At 46.9% G+C, this 27,937-nt stretch overlaps 1 protein-coding gene across 1 annotated transcript in view; it reads right to left on the minus strand.

Annotated features, from left to right (window-relative positions):
- Positions 1-27,937, minus strand: part of LIN7C (lin-7 cell polarity scaffold C) — a 58,380-nt gene that overhangs the window by 17,860 nt on the left and 12,583 nt on the right. The window contains exons 2-3 of the mRNA XM_088470472.1: positions 3,816-3,934; positions 1,420-1,491 (exon numbers count right to left, since the gene is read on the minus strand). Coding sequence (XP_088326598.1) covers positions 1,420-1,491; positions 3,816-3,934 — 191 coding nt within the window. The remainder of the gene's footprint in view (positions 1-1,419; positions 1,492-3,815; positions 3,935-27,937) is intronic.

The raw sequence follows: 27,937 nt of genomic DNA on the forward strand, positions 1-27,937 counted from the left end.
GAGCTGCTTATTAATACACTGATAGACAGCAGGTGTTAGAGGGACCCATTACTGGATCACAAGATGGCATGGACATTAATACAGAAAGGCACGTAAACAGGTTTTTGTTTGGAAAGGATTCTTGTGAATATCACAATATCATTTGACCTAATCTGTCATGGTGGCTTGTCACATCAGATGCTGCATTAACTCCCCGAGTCTGCATTGTCTGAATTACTGTACACTCATGGTGCTGGTTGTTACTACTTACTGAAAAAGCTTCTACATAGGGTTCCGCCTGTCCGACTTTTTGCCTACATCGCGTGTTTTGGACGCGAAAACTTACTGTGCGCGTCCCCGCTTTTCGCCATATTCAATTCCAAAACAGGTGAAAACGGCAAGTGGCGAATGCAGAACAGGCAGAAAGTACTGTCAGACTTGGGGAAATCAGCCTTACCCCCCAGGCCCCCCCCCCCCCCCAAAAAAAAAAGATGCACCAACATTGGGGATCAATGCAGATGTGTACTAATACCCCTAATAAAACTATTTGGGGTACTGAAGTTGTTTAAAATCCTTGTTATTAGCGTCCTTGCAAAAGTGGTGAAGAATGGCATTAAGCAGTATTTTTTGGTGAGAATAAGTAATCCTGTCAAATTTGGGGTGTTTGAAAATGGGTACTAGCATATTTTAATGTCTCTAATGTGAAGTTTTAGAAAAGTTAAATTCCTCCGTCATACAAGCACCTGCAATCCCAAAAACACTTGGCCCCTTCTTAGAGCACCACCAGAAGCTTATTTCGCTAGTTTTTGAAGTTGGCCCCCACTTTTGTCATTTTTGCCCCAAAATTTCTAAGACATTTTTTGGGGTGTTCCTGGAATTTTTGTAATTCTTTTTTTTGGGGTGAATTGTCTTTTGGGAGGGGTGTACCAAGGGTTTTGAGTGTTTTCCCAACATCCGCACCCCAAAATATCGATTTTACACTTGTTTTCACCTGCTATTCTGTAGAGAAAAAGTATCGCCTATTTCAGTGCCTTCACTTTCCGCATGGGCGAAAACGGAATGGAATTGAATACGGAGAATAAAAAAAACAGACGAAAACGGCTTTTCACTCCGAATTGAATACGGCCCATAGATTGTAACAAGCAGATTGTCACACCTGCATTCAGCACAGTGGAACATGGGCGATTCTACTATCCAGTCTGGGGGAATATCGTTGTGGAACAGTAGGTAAGCAGATAGGTTTGCATTTAGACAACGTGGAGCAGTGAGAACTATTTTGGAATAGGCTACTGGCAGCAGACTATATTTATTTATTACCAGTTATTTCTATAGCGCACGTATTCCGCAGCGCTTTACAGAGAATAGAATCCTCTTTAAGAAGAGGATGGATGAAGGCAACTCATCTAGGTGGACAGGGGCATTGCTGTATGAGTCTTTTACCTTAGCGGTGGCATTGGCTCTCACTTCTGGGCTACTATTGATATCCACAGTCTCATAGACATGTTCATAGACCTTGATAAAAACGAAAACAGGAAAATTAACACAAATCTTCAAAAGACAGCACAAACAAAAAACTTTGCTTTTTAATATAATAACTAAAGGGCCTGATTCGGCCGTGCACTGCTGATCGCAGATTCCCGAGTTCTGTGCATGTGCAGAGCAGGTTCTGTGAAATCCCACACATTTCCATGGAAGCAGACTTCGTGGCCTCGCAGACTGACAGGACTCGGCCAGGCTGCAGTAAGCTTCAGCTACCGCAGCCTGACCAGAGGGACAACCATTGCGTGATCCCAGGCTGTGACCTAGGTTGCAGCGCTGGGATCGCAGATGCAGCAAAGAGGTGTCAGACACCTCACGCTGCATTTGCATTTTTGCAGGACGGTATTGCAGACCCACTTCAGTGCGTCCTCCCAATTCCGTCCGCTGCTGAATCAGAACCTAAATCCGACAAAAAATGATGAATATTTTTGTAAAGGGTGGATCATGTGACCTTTACGTGGATGATACACTCACTAGGTTCTGCCATGTTTCTGTGAATACTCATCCCAGGTCACCCGTCATTGAAATCTGATTAATGAACTTTCTCTGCTAGCAGAAATGGATATGGAAAGTCCTTGGCTCTCAGTACATATTCTATACCACTAACAGTGAGATACATTTTTCATATCAAAAGCCAACACTGTACAGCAGATGCAAGTCAATACAGATTACCCATCTATCCCTGTATGGCAAAATGTTGCCTACCTGACCTAGTGTGAACTCCAATAACATAGGACATGAGGACTTTACCGCAATATCCACAATTCCTTGGGGCAGGGAAGCAGTTTTGTCTGCCTGACAGTACCTGTACGAATGGGCCTCTGCACCTCACAAACATGGTGAGAATAATTGCAAATAGTACAATTTTCTGAAGGGCTGCGATTCAAGAACTCCACCAAAAGCTGAAAATCTCGTATTAAATAGAGGTCGCCAAATTATCTCTTTCAAAGGTTTGAGACATCTCCCCTTGAATGTTAGACAGCTAAGAAGCAACCAATCAACTTCTAGCTATCATTAATCTAGGACAGTCCTTAAAATGACAGTTAAAGTCAAGAAGTTGCCTATAGAAACCAATACTAAATCCTTTTCCTAATTTAGCTCTGACGCACCATTAAATAGATCCACCGTAGTTGCTAAAACTTCATATGTACAACTTAATAGGCCAAATGGGAAGTGTGGTTATCGATCGCACGCCGCTGTTCACTACCCAGGGCATTCTAATACATAGGAAAGGGTAATTAATCACAGTGCTGCCTGTATGATCATCTTTATTCTACTCCTGCTGGAAGTTTTCAGTGTGGAACCATCGGTAGCGTTGAGGGTCCAGGCAAAATAACTGAACAAAGCATCAGAGGAAAAAGAAGGTAAAGCTGGGTACACATGGATACATATATCGCCCGTTCCACTGAACGGGCGATATATATCTATTATCTTCCTTTATTTATATGGTGCCACAAAGGTTCCACAGCGCCTTACACAGCACATAAATGAGCACACAAGAAAAAACAGTAATAGTAGTACAAAACAATGCAGGACAAGGACATGGTTTATAAACTATCTATAGTGCATTGCTGGGTGTATACAGCGGATATGTCTGTGAACGACGTCATTCTGCACAGCAGATGGGCGATATATCTGATGGGCGACATATCTGAATGATATATCGGTCATCTGTTGGTGTGTACGGGCGACCCGCCGATTGCCGTACACATGCTGCAGGGATCCGGCCTTAATTGACAGCGCAACTGAGCGGGCAATTTATATGCCCGCCCAGTTAAGCTGTCAGTCTGTATACACTTACCAATCGTCAGATAAGTCGGCGGGTCGCCCGAACCGTTGACCTAGTGTGTAACCAGCTTCAAGATTAATGGTTCTTCCCTCTACTGAGAGAGCTAACAGAGGGAACATGTAACGTATGTTTAGTACAATATGTAGAAGTGTCACTGCTTGGCCATATAAATGGAGGTGTGTCGCCATAGGGATCAATGGTTCCCAGAACTGTTGAATATTCACTGCAATTTCCATCTGTTGCTTTTTGTCCAGAACGCAAAGGGGGAAAACTGAACAACTTTATGTACAAACGAGAATTTAATGATAAAGTGAAGTTCTGTTCAACGCGTTTTACAGCAAATCTTTTGGCTAAAGGATACTGGACACTTGGGGGAGTCAGAAGAACCTGCTGTAGCAGCTGTTTTCTTTCCAAGCGTGATTGCCTGAGCATTGTTCCTCTAACATTAGCCACAGCTGCTAAACCTTATACCTTACATTTACAGCACTTAGGGTCTCTCTTTCCTCACCTCTCTTACAGCATTACAGAAATCGCTCTGCAGGACCCTCTGCAACGCGTGCAGTTTGTGCGGAGGAACCTCCCCGCTTCTCTGGAGCTTCTCCAGTAGTTCAATGGCCCTTGAGATGTCTGAAAAAAATAAAAACAGGTTGTTGGTACATGACAGTGATCAAGTAAAAAAAAAATAATAATTAAAAAACATGTCTGCACACTTCTGCCATTTTTAATAAATACATCCATGAATTTGTGGGACAAGAATGTTTCATGATCACTGAGGAGCTGGAGAGCTGACCTTGGGCTGTACTTTTAATGGGACACACACTGTATATCGCAGGCGTCTTTTACAAGAAAGCATTTCTGTAGATGTTCTTCGAGCAATGAGGCGAAATGCGCTTGATGTGCTCGAGCACAAGGAGACAGTATATAGTTCATAGATAAGCCTAAAGTCTGTACAGTACAATAGATTTGTTTCTGATCTTTGCAACCAGGATACCGGAACCAATATACTGTATATATTTATTTAATTTACATGCAAAAGTGGTCAGATCACATCAGAGAGAGTACATTTATATTTTGGATCAGCTTCGAATCAAAGAAAATGCGTGAAAAGAGTTAGGGGTGTATGTATCCAGCAGTGGAAAAACGTGGAGAAGTGGGACTAGTGGAGAAGTTGCCCATAGCAACCAGCTTTGAAGAAGCATTTATCAAATATAGTCTATAAAATAATAGGTAGAGGCTGATTGGTTGCTATGGGCAACTTCTCCACGCTTTTTCACTGCATAATACATAGACACTAATTTCAAAATGTTGCCAGTTCCCTCCCATTCACCACAGTAGCTCAGTGAATGTTACAGTAGAAGTATTCAGTTAGCTGTAATAAATCTGTTACTACCAATTCCTATGGAGAATCTACATTACTGTGATTGGCACATATCAGACTACAATGACATTATATTAGATTTGTATCTGTCCAAATGAAATCACTGACTGTACTATTGTTCATTCTAGCACCCTGCGCCTGTCACAACCCGTGCAGTTCCTCTTTCCTGCCATGGGGTGTCGCTCTCTGCTTTGGAGCTTCTAGCACACTCAGCTGATGCAACAAACTTTTGAGATACAGACCAGAGTGTGCTAGAAGCACCAGAGCAGAAAGCAACACCCCGGGCAGGAAAGAGGAACTGCACGGGCCGTGACAGGCGCAGGGTCCTAGAATGAACACTATATATTGTATCACAAATGATGCACTAATAAGAGATACGCTGTCAGTCTAATATTTTGGAATTATTTCCATGAATTCCAATGAAATCTAAAAAAGGGTGGACTCCATCCCCGATTTGTGCTTACACTTTATTTTAGTTCATTGTTCGTGAGCTCAACATAAAATTTCAATAGCATCTCTGTATATGAATTTCGGGTTGCTACCGGCCAATTAACAAAAGGCAAAGACAAAAATGGAAGAGGCACCATTACTGCTGTCCCTGCTAGATTTGGCAAACGCTTGACTTTAGTAGGATCTTACTGAGAGCTACTTGTTAAAACCGTTAACCTGCTATCGCTTCGGACTACGTTCTCTCCCAGACCTCTCTCCTTGGGTAAGGGTTTCTCAGGAATACTATAGGATCTGTCCTAAAAATTAATTTTGCATCAGACCATGAGCATCTGTTTGGTTAATAGCTCACACCTATCAAAGGCAGACTTGCCTTTCATCTCCTATTTCAGCTTTTTTTCTTTACATTTTCTGATTACCAACAACGCACCTGTGGCATATACACAAAGGCACTTAGTTTTTTTTTGTTGGATGGAATAGGTCAAAGAGCAGCTGGCGTTCATAATATCCGATAAAATTCAGATCAAAAGAAAGAACAATGGAGATTTTTTTTTTCTTCTTGAAAAGAGAGTTTTATTTAAACAAACTGCACACAATATCAAGGCTGGGCCCACCGTTTCAATTTTGTAGTAAATAAATTAATACTTCTGCTAACCTTTTTTTCTTTTAGTTTGTTACATACACTTGCTAGCAATGCAATCAACTGCAAAAGTACAACTGGAAGATCCAAAACACATCCAATGAAGGACAGGCAAAATACCCAGACTCTGGGACCTGATTGGTTGCTATTGGGAACTTCTCCACTGGTCTAGATGTTGGTGGATAAATTAACTACTTCCATGAAAGGGCGTAGCTTGCAAGTGCACCTTCTCCATCCATTTATATCACTTAAAGAACCCCATTGTCTTGTTTCCGCACAATATTCCGTACTTGTGCGCCTAACCCACATGTAACACTATCGATCGGACTAGGGACTGCCATTAGCATTTTCAAAGTGCATGTGAAGAGATAAATGAGAATTCTAGAACAAAGGAAACCTGAAACTCTAATTGGGAATTTTGTTACAAGCTCGGAGATTTTGATTTTAAAGAAATCCAGCATATGTGCAACACGGAACACATACATATCTTACAAATTATGACTAGCATCAGTCACAGTGTATTGTTTCACGTATAAACATAAAAGAATGTGACAATTCAGCAATGGGAAAATAGGAGATATGGTAAGAACTTACCTTTGTTATCTCTATTTCTACGAAGTCCATAGGGTTCCACAGGATACCTTGGGGTATAGGTGATGAAGTCAGGCATCGGGCACCATAGAGTTAAGTTTTCAGCCTCCCAGGATGCACTAGGGTCCCCCTCCTATACCCCGCCCCCGAGCCAAGGCATCTCAGTTACGTACCAAGCCATAGGCCGGAGGAGAAGGAAGAGAGAGAAAAAATATCTGGACACACACAAGAATCACATTCTCACCAGAGGGAGACGGAAAAACCGGTGACCAGAGCCAAACCCATCTGCAGCACAGGTGCGACAGGGCGGGAGTCCTGTGGAACCCTATGGACTTCGTAGAAATTGAGATAACAAAGGTAAGTTGTTACCATATCTCCTATTTTCTACATCAGGGTCCATAGGGTATCCACAGGATACCTTGGGGATGTCCCAAAGCAGTATCCTTTAAGGGTGGGGATGCTCCTGTGCTGAAAGGAGAATCCGCCGCCCGAAAGAAGCATCCTGAGAGGCAAAGGTGTCAAACGCGTAATACCTCACAAAGGTATGGACCGAGGACCATGTGGCAGCCTTGCAGATCTGGACTGCAGAGGCACCACGTCGAGCAGCCCATGAAGGACCCACAGACCTAGTGGAATGAGCCCTCACAGAGGAAGAAACCGGAAGGCCTTCATGAAGATAAGCTTCTGAAATGGCCATACGAATCCAGCTTGCCAAAGTCTGCTTTGAAGCAGGCCAACCCTTTTTACGGAAGCCATAGAGGACAAACAAGGCGTCCGACTTCCTAAACGAAGAAGTGCGGTCAACATAAATCCTTAAGGCCCGCACAACATCCAAAGTGGCCTCACTCACTGAAAGATCAGGTGAGTTAAAAGCCGGCACAATGATTTCCTCATTCATGTGAAAACTGGAAACAACTTTAGGAAGGAAACCAGGACGAGTGCGCAGCACCGCCCTGTTTCTATGAAAAATCAGGAAAGTGGGTCTACAGGAGAGAGCCCCTAAGTCAGAAACACGTCTGGCCGAAGCAATGGCCAGAAGGAAAATTGTTTTAGCTGTCAGCCATTTGAAGTCCACTGAGCCCAGTGGTTCAAACGGCGGTCCCTGGAGAGCCCTCAGGACCACAGCTAAATCCCAAGGCACCACCGGTGGAACAAAAGGTGGTTGAATTCTGAGAACACCTTGCATAAAAGTGCGCACATCAGGGATTGCAGCAATCCTACGATGGAACCAGACGGACAGGGCAGACACCTGCACCTTCAGAGACGCAAGTGAAGGCCATGGTCCAGTTCCGCCTGTAGGAAAGCTAATACTCTAGACAGACGGAACTCCCGAGGAGCATAACCTCTCGGCCGACACCACTGGAAGAACGTATGCCACACACGATGGTATATCCGTGCAGAGGATGGTTTCCGAGCCCATAGCATTGTTTGCACTACAGAGCTGGAAAACCCCCTGGACCTTAACATGGCCGTCTCAACAGCCACGCCGTCAAAGACAGCCGAGTCAGGTCCGGGTGAAGACAAGGACCCTGTGACAGGAGGTCCGGACGTAACGGCAACCGCAGAGGAATGTCCACGGACAGTCCCTGGAGGTCTGAGAACCAGTGCCTCCGGGGCCACGCGGGAGCTATCAACAGGAGCGTCCTCCTTCCTGTTTGAATTTCCGGATTACCCGTAGAAGAAGGGAAACCGGAGGAAACAGATAAGCAAACTGAAACGTCCACCGGACGGACAGAGCATCCACCAGAGACGCCTTTTCGTTTCTTGTGCGAGACCCGTACACCGGCAACTTGTTGTTGTGCCGTGACGCCATGAGGTCGATCTCTGGAAGACCCCACCTGTCCACCAGAAGTTGAAAGACGTCCTGGTGCAGAGACCATTCCCCCAGATGAACGTCCTGGCAACTGAGAAAGTCTGCCTCCCAGTTTAGGACTCCCGGGATGAAGACTGCCGATATGGCCGGGAGATTGCGCTCCACCCAAACCAGGATTCGGGACACCTCTACGAGAGCCGCCCGACTTCGGGTTCCTGCTTGCCGATTTATGTAGGCCACGGTGGTAGCGTTGTCCGACTGGACCTATACTGGGTGACCTTGGAGAACCCGATGTGCCTGCTGGAGAGCATTGAATACCGCGCGGAGCTCCAAGATGTTTATTGGAAGCTCTATTTCCGCCCGAGTCCACCTGCCCTGGAACAAGTTTGGACCCGTGACTGCTCCCCAGCCTCGCAGACTGGCGTCCGTTGTCAACAGGACCCAATTCGCCACCCAGAACGGACGACCCCTGTTGAGATGGGTCGTCTGCAACCACCAGGCTAGGGACAGGCGAACCTCCGAAGTGAGCACCATCGTCTGGGATTTTAGACTCTGAGGCAGCCCATTCCATTTGGACAGGATCAATTGCTGCAGAGGTCTGGAGTGAAACTGGGCATATTCCACCATGTCGAATACCGACACCATGGAGCCCAGTAACCTCATCGCCGAGTGCAGAGACACACGGCGATTCTGCAGACAACTGCGCACTCTCAACTGCAAGGCAGAGATCTTTTCCCCCGTCACAAAGATCCTTTGCTGTCCGGAGTCCAATAAGGCTTCGAGGTGCAGAATCCTCTGAGACAGGATCAGGGTGGACTTCTGCCAGTTTAATAACCAGCCGTGCCGTTGCAGTACCGCAATGGTCAGGTCCAAGTGGCGTAGAAGGAGCTCTGGAGATCTTGCCACCAACAGAAGGTCGTCCAAGTACGGTAACATGCGGACTCCCTGCAGCCGCAGGGAAGCCGCCATGACCGCCATCACCTTGGTGAATACACGTGGTGCTGTCGCCAGCCCAAAAGGTAACGCCCGGAACTGAAAGTGGTCGTTGCGGATTGCAAACCTGAGGAACTGTTGATGGCGTAACAGAATAGGGACATGCAGGTAAGCGTCCTGTATGTCCAACGACACCATGTAATCCCCAGGTTCCAGCGCCAGAATGATGGACCGCAGGGTCTCCATCCGAAACCTCGGCACCCGCAAAGACTTGTTGAGTGCTTTGAGGTTGAGGATCAGACGAAACGACCCATTGGGTTTCTGCACCAAAAACAGATTGGAATAGAAACCCTGGCCCTTCTGGGAGAATGGAACAGGCACTATAACTCCAGTCTGGAGCATAGTGTGCAACACTTTCCGCAGTTCCAAGGCTTTGTTCCGGTCTGATGGAAGACCCGTGGTGAAGAATCGAGATGGGGGCCTGTGCCGAAAGGAGAGGGCGTACCCGTGAGAAACCACCTTGAGAACCCAAGTGTCTGTCGTGGTAACCGACCAACACTGGGCGAACTGCAGCAGGCGGCCTCCCACTTTGGGATCCCCCAAAGGGAGGCCCGGACCGTCAGGCGGCAGGCTTGTTATCTGGCTTAGGGGCCGGACGTCTGGTACCCCAGGCCTGCTTCCGGGGCGTGGACGATTTTTTGGGGCCAGCCTGCCGGGGAAAGGACTGTGCTTTAGGCCTACCCTGGGCCCTATAAGGCCGAAAGGACGATGTACCTGAACTGGAAGGAACTGCAGCAGACGGGAGACATGCAGATTTGGCTGCCGCCAGCGTGGCTGCAATTTTGTCCAGGTCCGGACCAAATAGAACCTCTCCATTAAAAGGTAAAGCTTCCAAGCCCTTTTTGGAATCAGCGTCCGCCTTCCAAGATCGCAACCATAAGGTGAAACGAGCAGCTACAGCTGCCGAAAAAAATCCGAGACGCCAGGGTACTGATATCCAAGGCCGCTTCATTGATATAAGTGGCCGAGTCCCGGAGATTGCCTATCAACTCGGTCTGCTCAGCCGAACAGTCGGAATCGAAAGACGCCTCCAAAGTATCAGCCCAGCGCTCCATAGCTCTGGCTACCCTAGCTGCCCCCCCCCCGCAAGAGAATAAACGGACTTTAGGCAGATCTCCACCTTACGGTCCGTAGCATCCTTCAGGGAAGACATGGAGGGCATGGGCAACGTGGCACTACGGACTAGGCATGTCACATGAGAATCCACCTGTGGAGGGGATTCCCACTTAGAAAAATAATTCTCTGCAAACTGATAAGCCACCGCCAAACGTCTCTGCGGCTGATACCGTTTGCCAGGCTGTTTCCACGCTTCCTCTAAATGGTCCACTAACTGACCCGAAAGAGGAAACACTGTGGCGTCACCCTTAATATCCTTAAAAAAGGCATATTTAGATTTGGACACCGGAGGATCTTCGTCCTCTGTCACTAAAGCTGTGCGGACTGCCCGAATAAGTCCAGGAATATATACCTTGGACCTAGCGTCCAACTCTTTAGTACGGAGAGGTTCCTGGTCCGAAAGATCCAGAATCTTCCCATCATCAGACGTCACGACATCATCCTCATAAGGAGCAGACAGATACGCCACCGGCCGCTTATGTGGCCGCAACACAGACTCCCCTTGTAACACGTCCGACAAGTGCTGTACAGAGCTTGTCAGCGAATTAACCCACGCAGGCTCCTGAGAGACCTGGGGAGGGGAAATAGGGAGACTGAGGGGTACCATCAGTTGTCTCGGGAAACCCTGCATGGGTGATGACACCACTGACTGCTGGGACAATCCCATCTGTGAGAACGCAGGCTGCGGAGCTAACTGGCCCACCAGGGTTGTAAGCGCTTTGGCGAAACAAGCCCAGGGCGGTTCCTGTACCAGAGCCGTGACAGTAATTGGCCGCGTCAATAAAAAACACTGCCGACATAGCTACTCCGCGCTACTCTCCCCTCCGCTATTGGTACCTTACACGTAGTACACAGAGGCTGGAGAGGAAAGTCACTCTCAGACATGATGAGTATGTGACCCCTCTCACAGATACTAGTTAGTATAGTGTGAGACCACCCTGCAAGCACCGCACCGCAAGGGCTTTAGCAGAAAGATCAGGGACAGTGAAATGGCTGACAGAAGAAATTGAAAGTACAGGCAGCAGCGGTCACATACAATGCAAAGAAAATCAATTCCTGCACTATCAGCGCTGATACTCAACTACTCAGACACGGAGCCTGGTAGGACACAGCGCTGCATACACAGACCTGACCAAGTGGAGGAGAGGTATGCCGGGGGAGCCAGACGGCAGTGCCTCCTTTTCAAGCTTCCAGCAGCGTTCACCATGCGTTGAGAAAGATGGCCACCGAGGAGCATAGAGGAGGCTGGCCTGGGGGAGGAGCGCTGCCACAGGGCCAGTCAGCATGTGCAGAGAGGGCTGTGTGCAGCGGGGGAGGCGCCGGCTGTGAGACAGGGAAGGCACGCTCCCCTGGCATGCATTTAACCCCTGGGACGCCGCAGCGCTACCGCTCTGCTGCGGTCCGCTGTCCCAGGGGGGTAGTGGAAGCGCAGGTTAGTACCTGGCTCCACTCTGCAGCCAGTCCCCAGGGAGCCCCCTGCCTGGGGACTCTGGACCATGTTCAGCAGGGTCCCACCGCGGGACCCCGCTGCTTACCTTGTTGTCCCCCTTCGATCCGGCCATGGTCCCAAACATCTGGGGTCACCGCTAGCTGTGACCCCAGATGCTCACCAGCATCCCCGGATCGGTACCGGCGTGGGTGTAGGGAAGACAGCATGGACGTCAGTACTGACTGTCCATGCTGTACTTCCAGATGTGCAGCCACAGCTGCATTGTAGAAAACTTCAGGGGCTCTTCTTAGCCCCCCTCTAACAGGTGCATCAGACTCCGGCCGGGCACCAAACGAAACTGAGATGCCTTGGCTCGGGGGCGGGGTATAGGAGGGGGACCTAGTGCATCCTGGGAGGCTGAAAACTTAACTCTATGGTGCCCGATGCCTGACGTCATCACCTACACCCCAAGGTATCCTGTGGATACCCTATGGACCCTGATGTAGAAAAGACTAATATGGGTCTATTTACTAAGCAGTGTTAGGAGACAAAGTGAATTGAGAGAAGATGCCAGCCAATCAGCTCCCAACTGTCATGTCACAGGCTGTGTTTGAAAAATGACAGGAGCTGATTGGCTGGCACCTTATCTCCTTTCACTTTGTCTCCTAACACTGCTTAGTAAATAGACCCCTAAAGCCACTTGGCCCATCTAAGTCGCCGCTTCTTGATAAAGCTGCTATATGCAGAGAAACACGTTGAAGTTTACGGACCTTTTGTTCTATATGCCAGAGACTCTTGACGGCTGTTACCACTTGCTCTGAGGTGCCGGCTTACTACACTAGCTCACCCGGCTTCGTGTTCATTCACCCTACATCTCCGTATATTGCCGTGGACACTGAGCGGCTGAATCATCTTGAGTATTACACTTCCTGGAGGTGAGCGTGCTGTGCGGGAGCTCCGTCTACATTGCCGTGCACATTTGAACGGCTATATTGTCTGGAGCCGCTGTGTCACCCGGAGGTGACAGCGGTGTGCGGGAGCCCCGTCTTATTTGCCGAGCACTTTGTGTGGGTTTTATCATCTGGAGTGGCTGCATCACCCGGAGGTGAGCGCATTGTGCAGGGGCCCCGACGGGGGTTGAAAGCAGACATTTGCGACACTGGTCCCTGTGAGCACATTATTGCAGGATACCCTCCATTATTTTATTTGAATATCCACCTCTTCATGGTAACTATATCACACTGTACTGTTGTACAGCCACTCATTCTGGAGCTCTGACTATTATTTAGAGACCTATTGTCACACTTGAGAGTCTCTAGTTCTTATTTATTGCATGTTATTATGAACCATCTCTGCTTTCATTATTAATCTATATTCCATTACTTTGTCATTATATACATCCAGCTGGTTGGTGCCGCACCATACAGGAATTATTTATTGGAATATTTCTTGCTAATATTAGCATTTTTTAATAGACATTATCTGTGTATTCACCTGTTTCACTTTTGTCAATATTGATACACTCCCGGGAGTATTTTTTATTATATATCTCCTATACATCTATTAAACATACTCAATTGTTTATCAAGCAGCGCCTCCTGTGTGTGTGTGTTTTTTACTTGGCCCATCTAGTCTGCACTTTTTTACCTTTTGGTAATCTCAGCCCTAAGTGATCCTCAGTTCTTTGTGAGGATATTCTTATGTCTATCCCAAGCATGTTTAAATTGTTCTGTCTTAGCCTCTACTACCTCTGATGGGAGGCTATTCCATTTATCTACTACCCTTTCTGTGAAGTAATTTTTCCTCAAATTTCCTTTTAATCTACCCCCCTCCAGTGTCAGTGCATGTCCTCGTGTTTTAGTACTTCTATTCTTTTGAAGAATGTCTCCCTCCTGCACCTTGTTAAAACCCTTTATATATTTCAGTTTCTATCATGTCCCCCCTTTCCCTTTTCTTTTCCAGACTATACATATTGAGATCTTTTAGTCTTTCCTGATAAGTTTTGTGATGTAGGCCATGCACCATTTTAGTTGCCCTTCTTTGTACAGTCTCTAATGTATTAATATCCTTCTGGAGATATGAACACAGTATTCCAGATAAGGCCGTACCAATGATCTACACAGTGGAATTATTACTTCTTTCTTCCTGCTACTGATTCCTCTCCCTATGCAACCAAGCATCTGACTTGCCTTTCTTATTGCTTTGTTACAATGCTTACCCTGCCTTTAAATCACCTGAAATAGTGACTCCTAGATCCCTTTCCTCCTCTGTAATTTCCATTAGAGTACCCTCAATACTATATTTAGCTTTTGGGTTCTTGAGACCCAATTACATAACTTTGAATTTTTTAGCATTAAACTGTAGTTGCCATGTTCTTGACCGTTCCTCTAGTCTAGCTAGATCCTCCATCATTTGTCTTACCCCTCCAGGTGTGTCTACCCTGTTGCATATTTTTGTGTCATCTGCAAAAAGGCATAGTTTCCCTGTAATACTATTTGCAATGTCACCAACAAATATATTAAAAAGCACTGCTCCAAGTACAGAACCTTGGGGTACACCACTTGTCACATTTCCCTCCTGGGACTGCACTCCATTTACTACAACTCTGGGCCTGATTCTGACCCGGTCGCAAGCGCTCGCAACGGGGTCGATGGTGGCCCAGAGCGCATGCGCACGACGGAGCCGGATCCGTCATGCGCGAGACCCGGATAGCGACGGGCAATCCGTTGATCCGGGTCTCGCTCGTGCTGTCGATGTTGAGTGACAGAACGCCCCCTTTGGTGGGCGGGCCGGGGAGGTGGCTGCCCAGACGGAGGCGTTCCCATCACAAGTGATGTCAGTGGGAGAGTTTTCGGCTCTGTAAGCCGAAAGCTCTCTGGGGCTTGCGGCCACGAGACCCTACCACAAGGGTCTCGTCGCTAGCCCGATGGTCTTGACCATCGCGACCTTCATCCTGGCCGCTCGCATTAGCTGTGGGTGGCAACCCACAGCAATGCGAGCTGCCAGGAGGTCGCTCCATAAAAAAAAAAAAAAAAAAAGACGCCCTGATTCAGAGCGAGCGCTCTGTCAGAGCGTCTGGCTCTGAATCAGGCCTCTGTTTCCTATTCTGCAACCAAGTTTCTATCCATTTAACCATCTTAGAATCCAGTCCCAAGTTTTCAAGTTTATTTATCAGTCTGCGATGTGGGACAGTGTTAAAAGCCTTAATAAAGTCTAGATAAGCTACAGCCCCCCTTGATCTCTTACTTTAGTCATCCAGTCAAAAAAATCAATAAGATTTGTTTGGCATGATCTCCCCCTAATAAACCCAAGCTGTTTGTAAATTGCTGGATTTGAGATGTTCCACAAGTCTTTCTTCTAATAGTGATTCCATTACTTTCCCTACTACTGATGTAAGGCTCACTGGTCGATAGTTACAGGACTTTTCCTTGCTTCCACTTCTGTGCAGTGGGATTAAATTTGTTCTTTTCCAGTCCTCCGATACTTCTTTTGTAAACCATACTGGCTTCCCTTTTCCACGTGCCTTTCCTAACCCTTTTGATACAAAGATCTGTTGCTTTCTCTATTGCACTTTTTAAATCTACTGCACTCCTTCCCAGTTCCACCAATCTGCCAATGAATTGCTTACACATCTCCCCATCTCTACAAAATCAGCCTTCCTAAAATCTAATACCTTTGTTTTTGTGTGGCACGAGTCGAATCCTGTCTTTATACTAAACCATACTGCTTGATGGTCACTGGATCCTAGGTTCTCTCCAACACTTACATCTGATATCCTATTGCCATTTGTGTGTATGTCGTCTAGTATAGCATCTTTGCGAGAGGGCTCCCTCACCAGTTGCTTGAGGGATGCTCCCTGCAAGGCATTTAGAAAGTCCCCACATCTAGTGGAACTTGCAAAAGAGCCCTCCCAATGTACATCTGGTAGATTAAAGTCTCCCATGATTATGACCTCTCCTTTTAAAGTAATTTTAGTGACGTCTTGCAAAAGGTTCCCGTTGAGGTAGGATGATGCAAGCCTAGATGACAGTTTTAGTGGCTTCCTGGATAAATGAAGAACCAATAGCAGTGGGTCATTTTGTACAAGTCGGTGACTTGGGGCATTGGACAGACTATAAAAAAAAAATGTATATAATCATGCAAAAATAAAAATCGGAGATCTTCCTGACATTCAAGAAAATGAGTCTAGGTTTAACTCCTGGTAAATGTAATCACTAGCGAAAGATTCATGAATCCAGGAAATGACAGTTGGTGCCACATAATGCTCCTTTCATGCTCTGGAAAGCCCTGCGATCAGTTGGATGCTGCATATCCACAATCTCACCCGCTGCTCCCTAGATTGCTATATATTGTCAGTGCGCTCTGGTAAGTAGGAACGTTTGACATCAGCAGTTTGTTCCTGTGTAGACATCTGATGATTACAGAGGAAATGATCATCTTTGTCCCTGGTCAGACAGTGTGCACTTTACTCTTGAATTGTAGTATTTGATATAGTGCCTTAGTTTTATTACTACTAATATTCATATGTATTTATTCTACCTTTGTGTTATTTATCACAGGTGCAACGAATAAAGGCCAAGTCCGCTTTTGTACACCATTTTATTCCCTTCTTTAAAGTAATTCCCCATCATGCGCACATGAAAGGAGGGGCCCATCCGGGAGTCCCCTATCTCTGCACTGATCGAGCCCCTGATGAAAGAGGGCAGAGAGCTGAAAAGAAAACAGCAGAACCTCTGTGAGCCCCACACTGCATAAATCTCCCAGCTTCTGGCAGCTAATATTCAGAGGACCGGCACCAGTAAATATGACTGTGGTACTGGAAAAGGCAATTGTATTGGTGGTTTCAACCACTTAAGGGGGCAATAATATTAAATACAAAGCACTGAAGTCAGCACATGCTGCCCACTGAGTAGCCCGCATTTCCATCTCCACGCCCACAGCACACATCACACATGTCCACACCCACCCAGCTGCAAGCGGTGATGTGGCAAGTGGAGGGGGGCCGAGGTGCATACGAGTGGAGTATGAAGGCTTCGAAGCATGCGCAGGGGCTAAAAAAAAAAATTGCAAGATCCATTCACAGAGCAGATTTGGATGCAACTCGACCCAGCCCCATAGAGCCTAGTGCTAGAGAGGAAAAGCAGGCGCTACAGTATTTTACAGCGGTTTGTATGTAAAATGTGCAGGAGATGTGTTGTGATACTGAGAAGTGGATATGTTGTAATTATAGGAAGAGACATGAAGCCATGTTATAATGAGTAGTGCATATGTTTATTAATTGAGTAAATAATCAATGGTAATAAAGGTAAAATATACAATTACTGAATGAAAAGGTAAAGACAGTAAAAAGCTAATACTGAGCGGTAGAGGAATTAATAACAATAGTAGAACTAGAGTGAGTAGTGAAGAATTAAATATATATAAAAAAAACCAATGTATTAAATCATCACAGTACAATTCATGGATTAACAGATCCAGAGTAACACAACACGCTAGACAATGTCATTTAGAAACAGATAATGAATAGACTTACTCTAATAAGGTAGCAGAAACGGAGAGGATCAGGGGTACAGAATAAAATGATGACAGCTTGGTACAGTAACTCATATGTTTCCAATGGATAAGATTACAGTTTTCTCTACAGTATAATAAGGTACCAGGATGATTGCGGACCTTATGAGAAGGACCTGCTTCTGCAATTTGTTACGCTGAATGTTTCAAACTCTTGTAGGATTACAATCATAATCAGTCACATCCATAATGGATTGGTTATGGTAGCTATGTCTTGGGGAAAAGCTTCCCTTCACCGGAGCCGCCTAAATGAGAGAAAGGCAAGCTTGCTTAAATTTGGATAGGATCTGAAGTTCAGGGGTTTAGTCTCCATTCATGCCTGCTTTTATTCTAAAGGCGCACAGCCACATGCTGACTAGGGAAAGACAGTATGATTACGACATTGTAATCGTACCGACGTTCCCCATCCCCTGCAATGCCTACACTGAACGATTAGTCGTTCAGTGTAGGCACCCTCCATCATCCCCGAACATGGCCAATCTGTCATTATCGGCAGATTGACCTGCATGTTCAGCCGATGGTTGATGTCAGAAACGTTCAGCGGGAGCGCGCATCGCTGGTGGTTTCCGACATTATACGATGTTGTAATCGTGCAATCGCTCATTAATATCGCCTAGTGGATGCGCCCCATAAGCTTGATATAAACTCACAACCTCTATCAAAAAAAGGGAGAATCCTTCCGAGGCGCCTTCTGTTTCCCTAGGTATAATAAAATATAAACAGCACTGTATAAATCAAGTATTATTTAATAAACTTGTACCTAAACCATGCAAACAAGTGATCATGCATATTTTGTTTAAATGCCTTCTATTGTGATCGCCATCTCAAATCAGATCTGCGCCTTTCTTCTTAACCGTGTGCACGAGTAATACTTTGGCTACATGATCCGCAATCCTATCGGAACACATTTGGACATTATAGAGCATCTCCTCCAGTTCTGGGTGTTATCGCGCATAAACTTCTGAATGAAATAGAAAATATTAAATAATTCATGTAATGAACAGTATGATGCGTAATAATTTCACTACAAGAGCTTTATGCCTTTATTTTTATTAACATACACTCAGTGGCCACTGTATTAGGTATACCTGCCTAGAGTTCTGGCTAGGCTCTTTTTTTTTTTTTTTTTATCAGGACACTGTGCTCTGACCTTAATTGTGTTGCCCCGCCACTGACTTCCCGTTAAACTGCCTCCAACTGCCGCTCTGACCTCCGGATGAGCCCCCTCTTCCTTTGGCTGCCGTGTTAACCTCCAGCTGCACTCCGGCCAAGGAAGGGGTGACCTCCGGAGTCTGGAGACAGAAGTGATTGGGTTAAGCAGCTTAGGTGCTGCCTTATCTATTAGTTGATTGCATAAAGTCTGTGTTGTGCAGCGCAAAAGACTGGACTCCCACCCTCCCTGTGCCCATCTCCAGCCTCAGGTAGGGAAGGATGTCACCCTTGCTATCGCCTACCTTGTGTCCATGATCTCTGCCCTGGTAGTATTCCTGTTCGGTGGTACCTGGGGCAATGCTGCTGTTGAAAAAGGACACGACCCTGTCCGCACTGTGGCAGGAGCGGCTTCTCTACAAGACAATGTAAGCAGTGCTGCTCTCGGTTCTCGCAGATGGGGTGCCAAACTCAGGTGCAGACTGTCCATCCAGCTGCTCTTCACCGCTGGGACAGTAGTGATGGCAGTTGCCCGGTACAAGGAAACCCTGCTAGGTGGGCATGTCGTGGTCGGTAAGTCATCTGATGACATCAGAGATTACCTATATCATCATGGACCATGACAGTAAAGATACGGAGTGGTGCCAGTGTTAGAATGGGCACCTTGGCATAGAGGTGTTAATGTTAAGCAACTTTTAAAAGATGCTCAACCTTTATCGTAGGCTTAACTGGTTTGCTGGCATTTTAGGGATTGTGGGCAGTTCTTTGTGGCCTAATAATTGTTGGGGGCACTACTCTAATGACATATTACGCGGGCAATTATGTGGCACAATAAACTAGTTTAATATATTTTTTTTTGAGAATATAAATGAAACTTAATAATTAAGTACATAAAGAAAAAGGGAAGAGTTTAAATATTAAATATCATTTGACAACTGTAAATTTCAGCTTTAGCAAGACATCCCTTAGTGTTCACTCCAGCTCCGGCAGCAGGCATGGCGCCGGAGCCAGAGAGGGCACTTTTGTGCGCGCGCCGAAGGCGCGCACGCCCAAAAAGGGGGCATGGCAAATGAAAAGGGGGCATATCTATAAGACACATCCCCATTGTGTCGCTCTTGGGGGCGTGCCCTGCACTTACGGACACGCCGGGCAGCCCCCCAGCGCTGCAGACAGGGAGAGTAGATGTCGGGCGCATGCGCCCGACGTCTATTCTCCGGCAGTGACCGGATCACCACACATTTCTCCACCCGCGGGACACTGCCACCCGCGAATGAAGACAGCACCCGCAGGCTGTGAGGGCAGGGTGTTTTTTGCCCTCCAGGAGGGCAGGGCGCCGCGGCCCGCTAAAACAGCCTAGCGGGAACGCTATCCCTCCTGGGTGATCAGCACCCTGCCCCCCAAAAAAATTCTAGAGTGACCACTACCCGCCCGTCACTGGGAATAACTAATCAGCCAATCCTGTGGCAGTAACTAAATGCATATAAGCAAAGCAACATGGTTAAGATGTTCATTTGTTGTTCAGACCAAACACCAGAAAGCTGGGTACACACTACAAAATATATATCGCATACATCGTATACTATGTACGTCCCATTCGTAGTTGACGGCTAATGTTCATCGTATCGTCCCATCTGCTGTTCGGCATGGCAGATGGGATGATGCGAGGAACACCACATCAAGTCATCGTACACCGGATTGTGCAGTGTGTACGGTGCGCGCAATGTATCGTTACATGGCATCATTGATGGGTCACACGTCATATAATGTGTACCCAGCTTTAGAAATGTGATCTAAGTGACTGATTGTGAAAAAATTGCTGGTGCCAGACGGGGATGAGATTCGGTATCTCAGAAATTGCTCATCTCCTGGGAATTTCACATACGACAGTCTCTTAAATTTAACAGTGACTGGTGCCATAAACCTAAAAACATCCAGTGATCATCATTTCTGTGGGTGAAAACGGCTTGCTAATGCGAGAGGTCAGAGGAGAGGAGACTTTAAGCTGACAGTAACTCAAATAAACTGTGGTATGCCGAAGAGCACACTGAACCTTGTGGATGTGGATGGGCTGCAGCACCAAAAGACCACACCGGGTTCGCCTCCTGTCAGCTAAAAACAGGAATGTGAGCACAGGGTCACCTAAACTGGTCAGTTGGAGATTGCAAACACATCACCTGTTCTGACCAATCTTTGCTGCTGACATGCAGAGTAAGGGTCAGAATTTGGTGTAAACAACATAAATCAAGGTATCCATCCTGCCTTGAGTCAACAGTTCAGGCTGCTGGTGGTGTAATGGGGCGGGGAATGTTTTCTTAGCACAAATTAGGCCATTAATACTGATCAAGCATCGTTTGAATGTCATATTCTACCCAAATATTATTGCCAGCCATGTGCATAACTAGTCTGAAGATAGTCTACCCATCTACCAGTGGCTACTTCCAGCAGCATAATGCACAGCAGCTTTGCAATTCCATCCATCTTAATGCAGATGCAGAAAGAGGTGTCAGGCAAGCATCATTGTGAGTGGTGGTTGCTCCTTTGATCAGGCTGCGGGAGCTGAAGCTTCCCACGGCCTGACTGGGTGCTGGTCACTTCAGAGGCCAAGAATCCACATCTGCCGACGCAGACTCTGGCCTCGTTCCTTCTGAAAAAAGTGGACGACGCGCCCGTTTCCAGAAATGGTGACTAGCCACACCCCCGCTCCACCCTGAAATGCCACAGCATGTAAATCATGCTGCGTCTTGGGGCGTCTGCGAGCCTAATCGCAGGACCGGTTCTGACCACGCGCAGACCCTTAACCATTGGAGACGTACGTCCATCATCAAATGAACGTACATCTCTGATTTAGGCACTATGTCAATAAAGCACACGTCATCTCAAGCTGGTTCCATGAATAGGAGATATAGTTCAGTTGCCCCAATGGCCTCTACAGTCACCTGATCTCAATCCACTATAGAATCTTTGGGATGTGGTGGAAAAAGAGCCAAGCAGTATGATTGTGCAGTCGCCAAATCTGCAGCAACTGTTTGATCCTGTCAGGTCAGCATGGACTAGAATCTAAGCAATGTTTCCAGCAGCTTGTTGAAGTCATGCCACAAAGAACTCGGGCTGTTCTGGGGGCAAAAAGTGTCCAATCTAGAGCTAGAAAGGTGTATAAACACAGTGAGCACTGAGGGCATACCATATATAAACAAACACAGGGAGGAACGTTTTTTCATTGCATATCTTATATGCCCTTTGAATCACAGATTTGGAGCCACTAGTTAAATTCTGTCACAGTACAGTATTGTTAGTCTACACCAGGCCCGGCCAAAAGGTCGATCGCAATCTACCGGTAGCTCGCGGAGGTGCACAACTACTGGGGGCATTGCTTAATTGGCACAACTACAGGGGGCATTGCATAAGGGGCACAACTACAGGGAACTGCATTAGAGGCACTACTACTGGGGGCATTGCATAAGGGGCCCTATTACAGTAGGCATTGTATAAGGAGCAGTACTACATTTGGCATTGGCTAAGGGGCACACAGTGGGAATTGTGTATAAGGGGCACTACTGTGTATCGTAACGTGAATAATGGACACTAGGTGATGTAATGTGAATACGATTGTACTGCTACGTGGCGTAATTTGAAATTGAGGATACTATGTGTGATTTCAGCAGGACAGACCCCCACGCCCCTTGCTGCGAGGTCATGCCCCGTTTTTGCATGACACGCCCCCTTTTTCGGGCAAGGTAGATCACAAAAGGTTTTTAGCTTTAGAAGTAGACCACCGAGTCCAAAAGTCTGGCCACCCCCTGCTTTACACAAACCGAACTTAAACATATTGTGGGCTGAACCACAAGAATGTAGCCTATCAATTCCATAGGAAACACTGGGACTAATGCCACTGCTGCTGATTATTTGTACGCAGCAGTGGCGTAAAAATATGCAAACGTCGCAGCCGCCAGGATTATTATGGAGACGCCCACAGCTGGCATTGCAGATTTCAAGCGACTGCGTACATAGACGCAGCATTGGTTGCAGATCCTTCGATAATCGACCTGCTGAGTACCCCTAACAGTCACGCAGAATGGCCGCGTGTACGGGATCGCAGATGTAGGCTGCGACACACCCTGAAAACAGTTGCGTCCCCGCCGCGTTTCTGCTGCCACTCCCCCGTTAGCCCCCACAATCGATCCCTGACAGTCAATCACACTGCAGGTAAAAAGATGCCGTGAGCGACGACAGCAAGGTGCCTTGACGCACGTGCATTTTACTGATAAATCGGTCAACTACGTAAATATCGGCTTTGCGTGCATCTCTGAATCAGGCCCACTGACATCAGTAGGGTACTTCCGGTCCAATATTAATGAAGCACTGAATTTATAGGTCCATCTTAATAAATAGCAAAAGACAATACCAATAACCAAGGCGCTTAAAATCCTTAATAGAAATAAACTAAATAAGGTACAATTTCCATTCGCTGCAGGTCCAAAAAGAACCATCTGTGAAGGTTCTAGAGAAAACACACGGGAAGAAACAATGGAAGACCTGCGCATTGGAAATGAGCACATATCAAAGAGATCTCATACTATTGCTGCCCATCCACTAGCAGACTTGTCCCTGAGAGGTAAAAGATCAAAAGATCTTCACAAATCGTTCATCAATTCCTGATGATCGTTATCGTTCATGTACATGAACGATTTGTGAATGATTGCACAAAATGACCAAAGACCATAGACCAATGATTTTCAAAGCAGTTGTTAATAAAAGTGGGCTGAAATATTTATTTAAATCTATATATGTTGGTCGTTGCGGCTTTGAAAACGTCATGAACGATGGAGCGATAACGATGTCCAATAACGACTAATTGACGGGCAAAATAGGACGACGCAAGCGACCGTCGGGATCGCTCTTCACTGGTCGTTTAGGACATTTTACTGCACGACTTGCGGACGATTTTCAAGTGATTGAAAGATAACGACGGTCGTTATCGCTCGATCGCTAGGTTTAATCGCCTAGTGGATGGGCAGCTTAATAGTGTAATAAGTAGCATTTCTAAAAAGTATATACTGATTAATACAATATTATCTAATACCTCTTTTCCACCAAAAACCCAGGTCCGACCAAGGTTTTCAGGCATGGTTCCAACCCAAGTCAGACACCGTTTACACAGCACCATCGATCTGGTTATTCTCAGGTCAGCCCCGTTCACACTGAACCTGGGTCTGCCCTGCTAAACTTGTGAGGTCATAAAAAGTGGGAGGTGACTGCTCCACAACCACCAATCAGCTCATTTTAAGCATGACCCAGGTCGGATAACGGGGTTGCACCGCTTACACTGCACCATTACCCAGGTCCATCCTGGGTCCAACCCTGGTAGCTACCTGGGTTGGATTGCTGGGTCACTTGACCCAGTTTATTTTTCAGGGACCCTTTTACACTGAGCTGCGACCCGGGTAGACCCAGCAAAAACCCAGGTTTTTGCTCTGGTGTAAAAGGGGTATAAAATAAACACAGTAGTTATAAAGTATCTAATTATGGATATTCTCAGAAATAATGCACATATAAAATAGGACTAATTTTATTTAGTTTGAGAAAAAAAATAAAACAATGTCCAGTGTTGGTCTTTAAGTAAATAATCAGCAATGAGGGAGTCGGAGCAAAGGTTAAAAAAAATGTGGCACTCTGCTAAAACAGGGATATCCCTTATTCCTGTATTTAGAAGCCCATGAATCAGTTTAATCTATTAGTAAAATATTGTGACACCAGCCATAACAATGTAAATGTATGATTTTGTATTAAGTTTGGTGGTGTTGACTCATTAGTCTGTAACAGTGGTGGTGAAATTGAAGCCCATTTAATAAGTTATGGCAAGTAGCCAAGGACTCACGGTTCCTACGTATGGTCCCGGAGTCCCAGTGTTTGCAGTGAGCAGCCCGACACTTGCTATAACAAGGAGGGGGACCCGAGGGCACATACATCCGAGGACGCTCGGACAGAATTGTTTCTTATCTGCGCTAGAAATGCTACTTATTAAACTATTAGTATGAGATATCTTGATATGTGCTAATTTCCAATGCGCAGGTCTTCCATTGTTCTTCCCATCATAGTGAATAATATGAGATATGGTAAGAACTTACCCTTGTTATCTCTATTTCTACGAAGTCCATAGGGTTCCACAGGATACCTTGGGGTATAGGCGATGGCGGCAGACATCCAGGCACCACAGAGTTAAATTTTCAGCCTCCCAGGATGCACTGGGGTCCCTCTCCTATACCCCGCCCCCGAGCCTCAGGCCACTCAGTTTCGTAACAAGCCATAGGCCGGAGCAGGAGCAAAAAAGAGAGAGAAGACAGTCTGGAACACACAAGAATCACATTCTCACCAGAAGGAGACGGAGAAACCGGTGACCAGATCAAAGCCCATCTGCAGTACAGGTGCGACAGGGCGGGAGTCCTGTGGAACCCTATGGACTTCGTAGAAATAGAGATAACAAGGGTAAGTTCTTACCATATCTCATATTTTCTACTTCAGGGTCCATAGGGTATCCACAGGATACCTTGGGGATGTCCCAAAGCAGTATCCTTTAAGGGTGGGGACGCTCCTGTGCTGTAAGGAGAATCCGCCGCCGAAAGGAAGCATCCTGAGAGGCGAAGGTATCAAAAGCATAATACCTTACCAAAAACATGGACAGATGACCACGTGGCTGCCAATCACTGCTGAAGCGCCACGTCGAGCTGTCCACGAAGGACCCACAGACCTAGTGGAAGAACTTTAATAGAGGATGGAACAGGAAGACCTGTGAATCCATCCTGCCAAAGTTAGCGTAGTGGCAGGCCAACCCTTTTTATGGAAACGAGAAAGGACAAATCCCAGAGTCTGATTTCCTAAATGGACTGGTACGGTCAACTTAAATTCTTAGCGCCCGTACCACAGCCAAATAGGCCTCACCAGCAGACAGGGCAGTGCTTGCCTTTACTTCCCCAGTCCTGTTCCTAGGAAAGATGAGAAAAAGGGAGGTCTACATGACAGAGCCTCCCATTCTGAGGTCCTACTGGCCAAATTAAGAGCCAGAAGGAATACAGTCCTAGCCGTAAGCCATTTGAAATCCACTGAGCCCAGTGGATCAAATGGCGGTCCTCAGAGAGCCCTAAGGACCACAGCCAAATCCCAAGGAGCCAAAGGTGGAACAAAGGGATGCTGAATATAACTTACACTCTGCACAAAGGTGCGGACATCAGGAAGAGTAGCAATCCTACACTGAAACCATACTAACAGGGCAGAAACCTGCACCTTGAGGTAAGCAAGGCGAAGACAGTTATCGAAGCCCACCTGTAGGAAAGCCAACCTCTGGATATCCGGAATACCCGAGGAGCCTAGCCTCTAGGGCGACACCTGAAAGAAAGTATACCATACCTAATGGTAAATTCTTGCAGATAAAAACTTCCGAGCTCTTAGCATGGACAGAGCCCCTGTTAACTATAGAGCTGGAAAAACTCCTAGACCTTAAGAGGGCAGTCTCCACCACAGACAACCCAGGTCTGGGTATCAGCCAGGATCCTGAGACAACAGGTCCGGACGTAGAGGCAACAGCTTCGGAGTGTTAACTGAGAGGCTCCGAAGATCTGAGTAATAGTGCCATCTGGCCTACGCTGGAGCTATCAGCAGGAGCGTGCCTCCTTCTTGCTATTACTGGAGGAAGAAGGGATAACGGAGGGACGAGGTACACAACTTGGAAGGTCCACTGGACCTACCTACATCTATCAGAAGAGTCTCATCTCTGAAAGGCTCCACTTGTTCACCAGAAGATTGAACACCTCCAGATAAAGAGGACATTGCCCTGAATGCACGTCTTGACGGCTGAGAAAGCCTGCTTTCCATCTGAGGATTCCTGAATGAACACTGCCGATGACGGCAGGGATATAGCCTTCCACCCAAGCCAGAATTCGGGACACCACTGTTAGTGTCGCCTGACTTCGGGAACCTCCTAGGTGGTTTACATAAGCCATCATGATGGCTTTGTCAGACTGTACCTGCACGGTATTTCCGTGGAGGACATGTCCTGCATGCTGGAGAACCCTGAATACTGCTCAGAGTTCTCAGATGTTTATGGGAAGCACAAAAACTACTGGTGTCCACCTGCCCTGGAACAAGTGTAGACCCGTCATGCTTCCCAGCCACGGATACTGGCGTCCGTCGTCAGAAGGACCCTGTCCGCAATCCCAAAGGGGGTGCCCCTTGTTTAGGTGAGCTTTCTGCAGCCACCAGGCCAGAGAGAGACAAACCTCCGGGGAAAGCCTATTGACTTTATCCTATGGGGCAACCCATCCCATCCGGAGAGGATCAAGTTCTTTAGAGTGAAGCTGGGTACACTCCACCATGTCGAACAGCGACATCCTGAAACCCAGGAACCACATTGCCAAGTGAATAGACACTCGGCGACTCTGCAGGCAACTGCGTACCTTTGCCTGTAATGCAGAGATCTTTTCCTCAATCACAAAGATCCTCAGATGTTGGGATATGGAGCATCCTCTGTGAAGAATCAGAGAGGACCATTTCCAGCTTATCAGTCAGCCCTAACGTAGCAACACAGATATTGTCCGTTGCATATGGCACTGAAGTATCTCTGGAGACCGTGGTAACAACAGGAGGTCATTCGGATAGGGTAACAAGCGGACCCCCTGCATCCGCAGGTGGGCTGCCATAACTACCATGACCCTGGTAAACCGTGAGGCGCGGAGGCCAGACCAAGGGGCAATGCCAGAAACTGGAAATGCTTATCGACCACTGCAAACCTGAGGGTAAACACTGGTGTGCTAAGAAAAGAGGGATATTCAGGTAGTCACCCTGAATATATCCAACGACACCACAAAATTCCCAGGCTCCATTGAATGATGGAATGCAGGGTCCCCCTCCCGAACCGAGGAACCCTTAAGAATTTATTGAAGGATTCGAGGTTGAGAATGTCCTGGTAAGACCCATTGGGTGTCTGTACCAGAAAGAGGATGGAGTCATACCTCGTTCCCCTTTGGGGCAACGGAATAGGTACTATAACTCCTGCCTGGAGCATAGAGTGTAACACCCTCAAAAATTACAGGGCCTTGTCCTGAATTGACAGAAGACCTGTAACGAAAAACCGTCTGGGAGGCTTTTACCGGGAGGAAAGGACATACCTTCAAGAAAATACTTCTCTTACCCCAGTGTCCGTGGTGGTCAGACACCAGCACTGGGCGAACTGGAGAAGCCGGCCTCCAACTCTGAGGGCTCCCGAGAGGAGGCCCGTCCCGTGAGGCTGAAGGCTTATAGTCCAACTTGGGAGTAGGACGTCTTGTACTCCAAGCCTGTTCTTATGGCTGAGCAGATTTCCTGGCTACTGACTGCCTTGGAAAGCTGTATTTTAGACTTACCCTGGCCTCACAGGGCCGAAAAGACAAAGTCCCAGACCCTGATGGGACTGTAGCCGATGGCAGACACGCAGACGTAGCTGCTGCCTGCAGGGCCACAAATGCGTCCAGACG

Source organism: Taudactylus pleione, unplaced genomic scaffold (genome assembly GCF_031769625.1).
Source record: "Taudactylus pleione unplaced genomic scaffold, aTauple2 ptg000100l, whole genome shotgun sequence".
Taxonomy (NCBI): domain Eukaryota; kingdom Metazoa; phylum Chordata; class Amphibia; order Anura; family Myobatrachidae; genus Taudactylus; species Taudactylus pleione.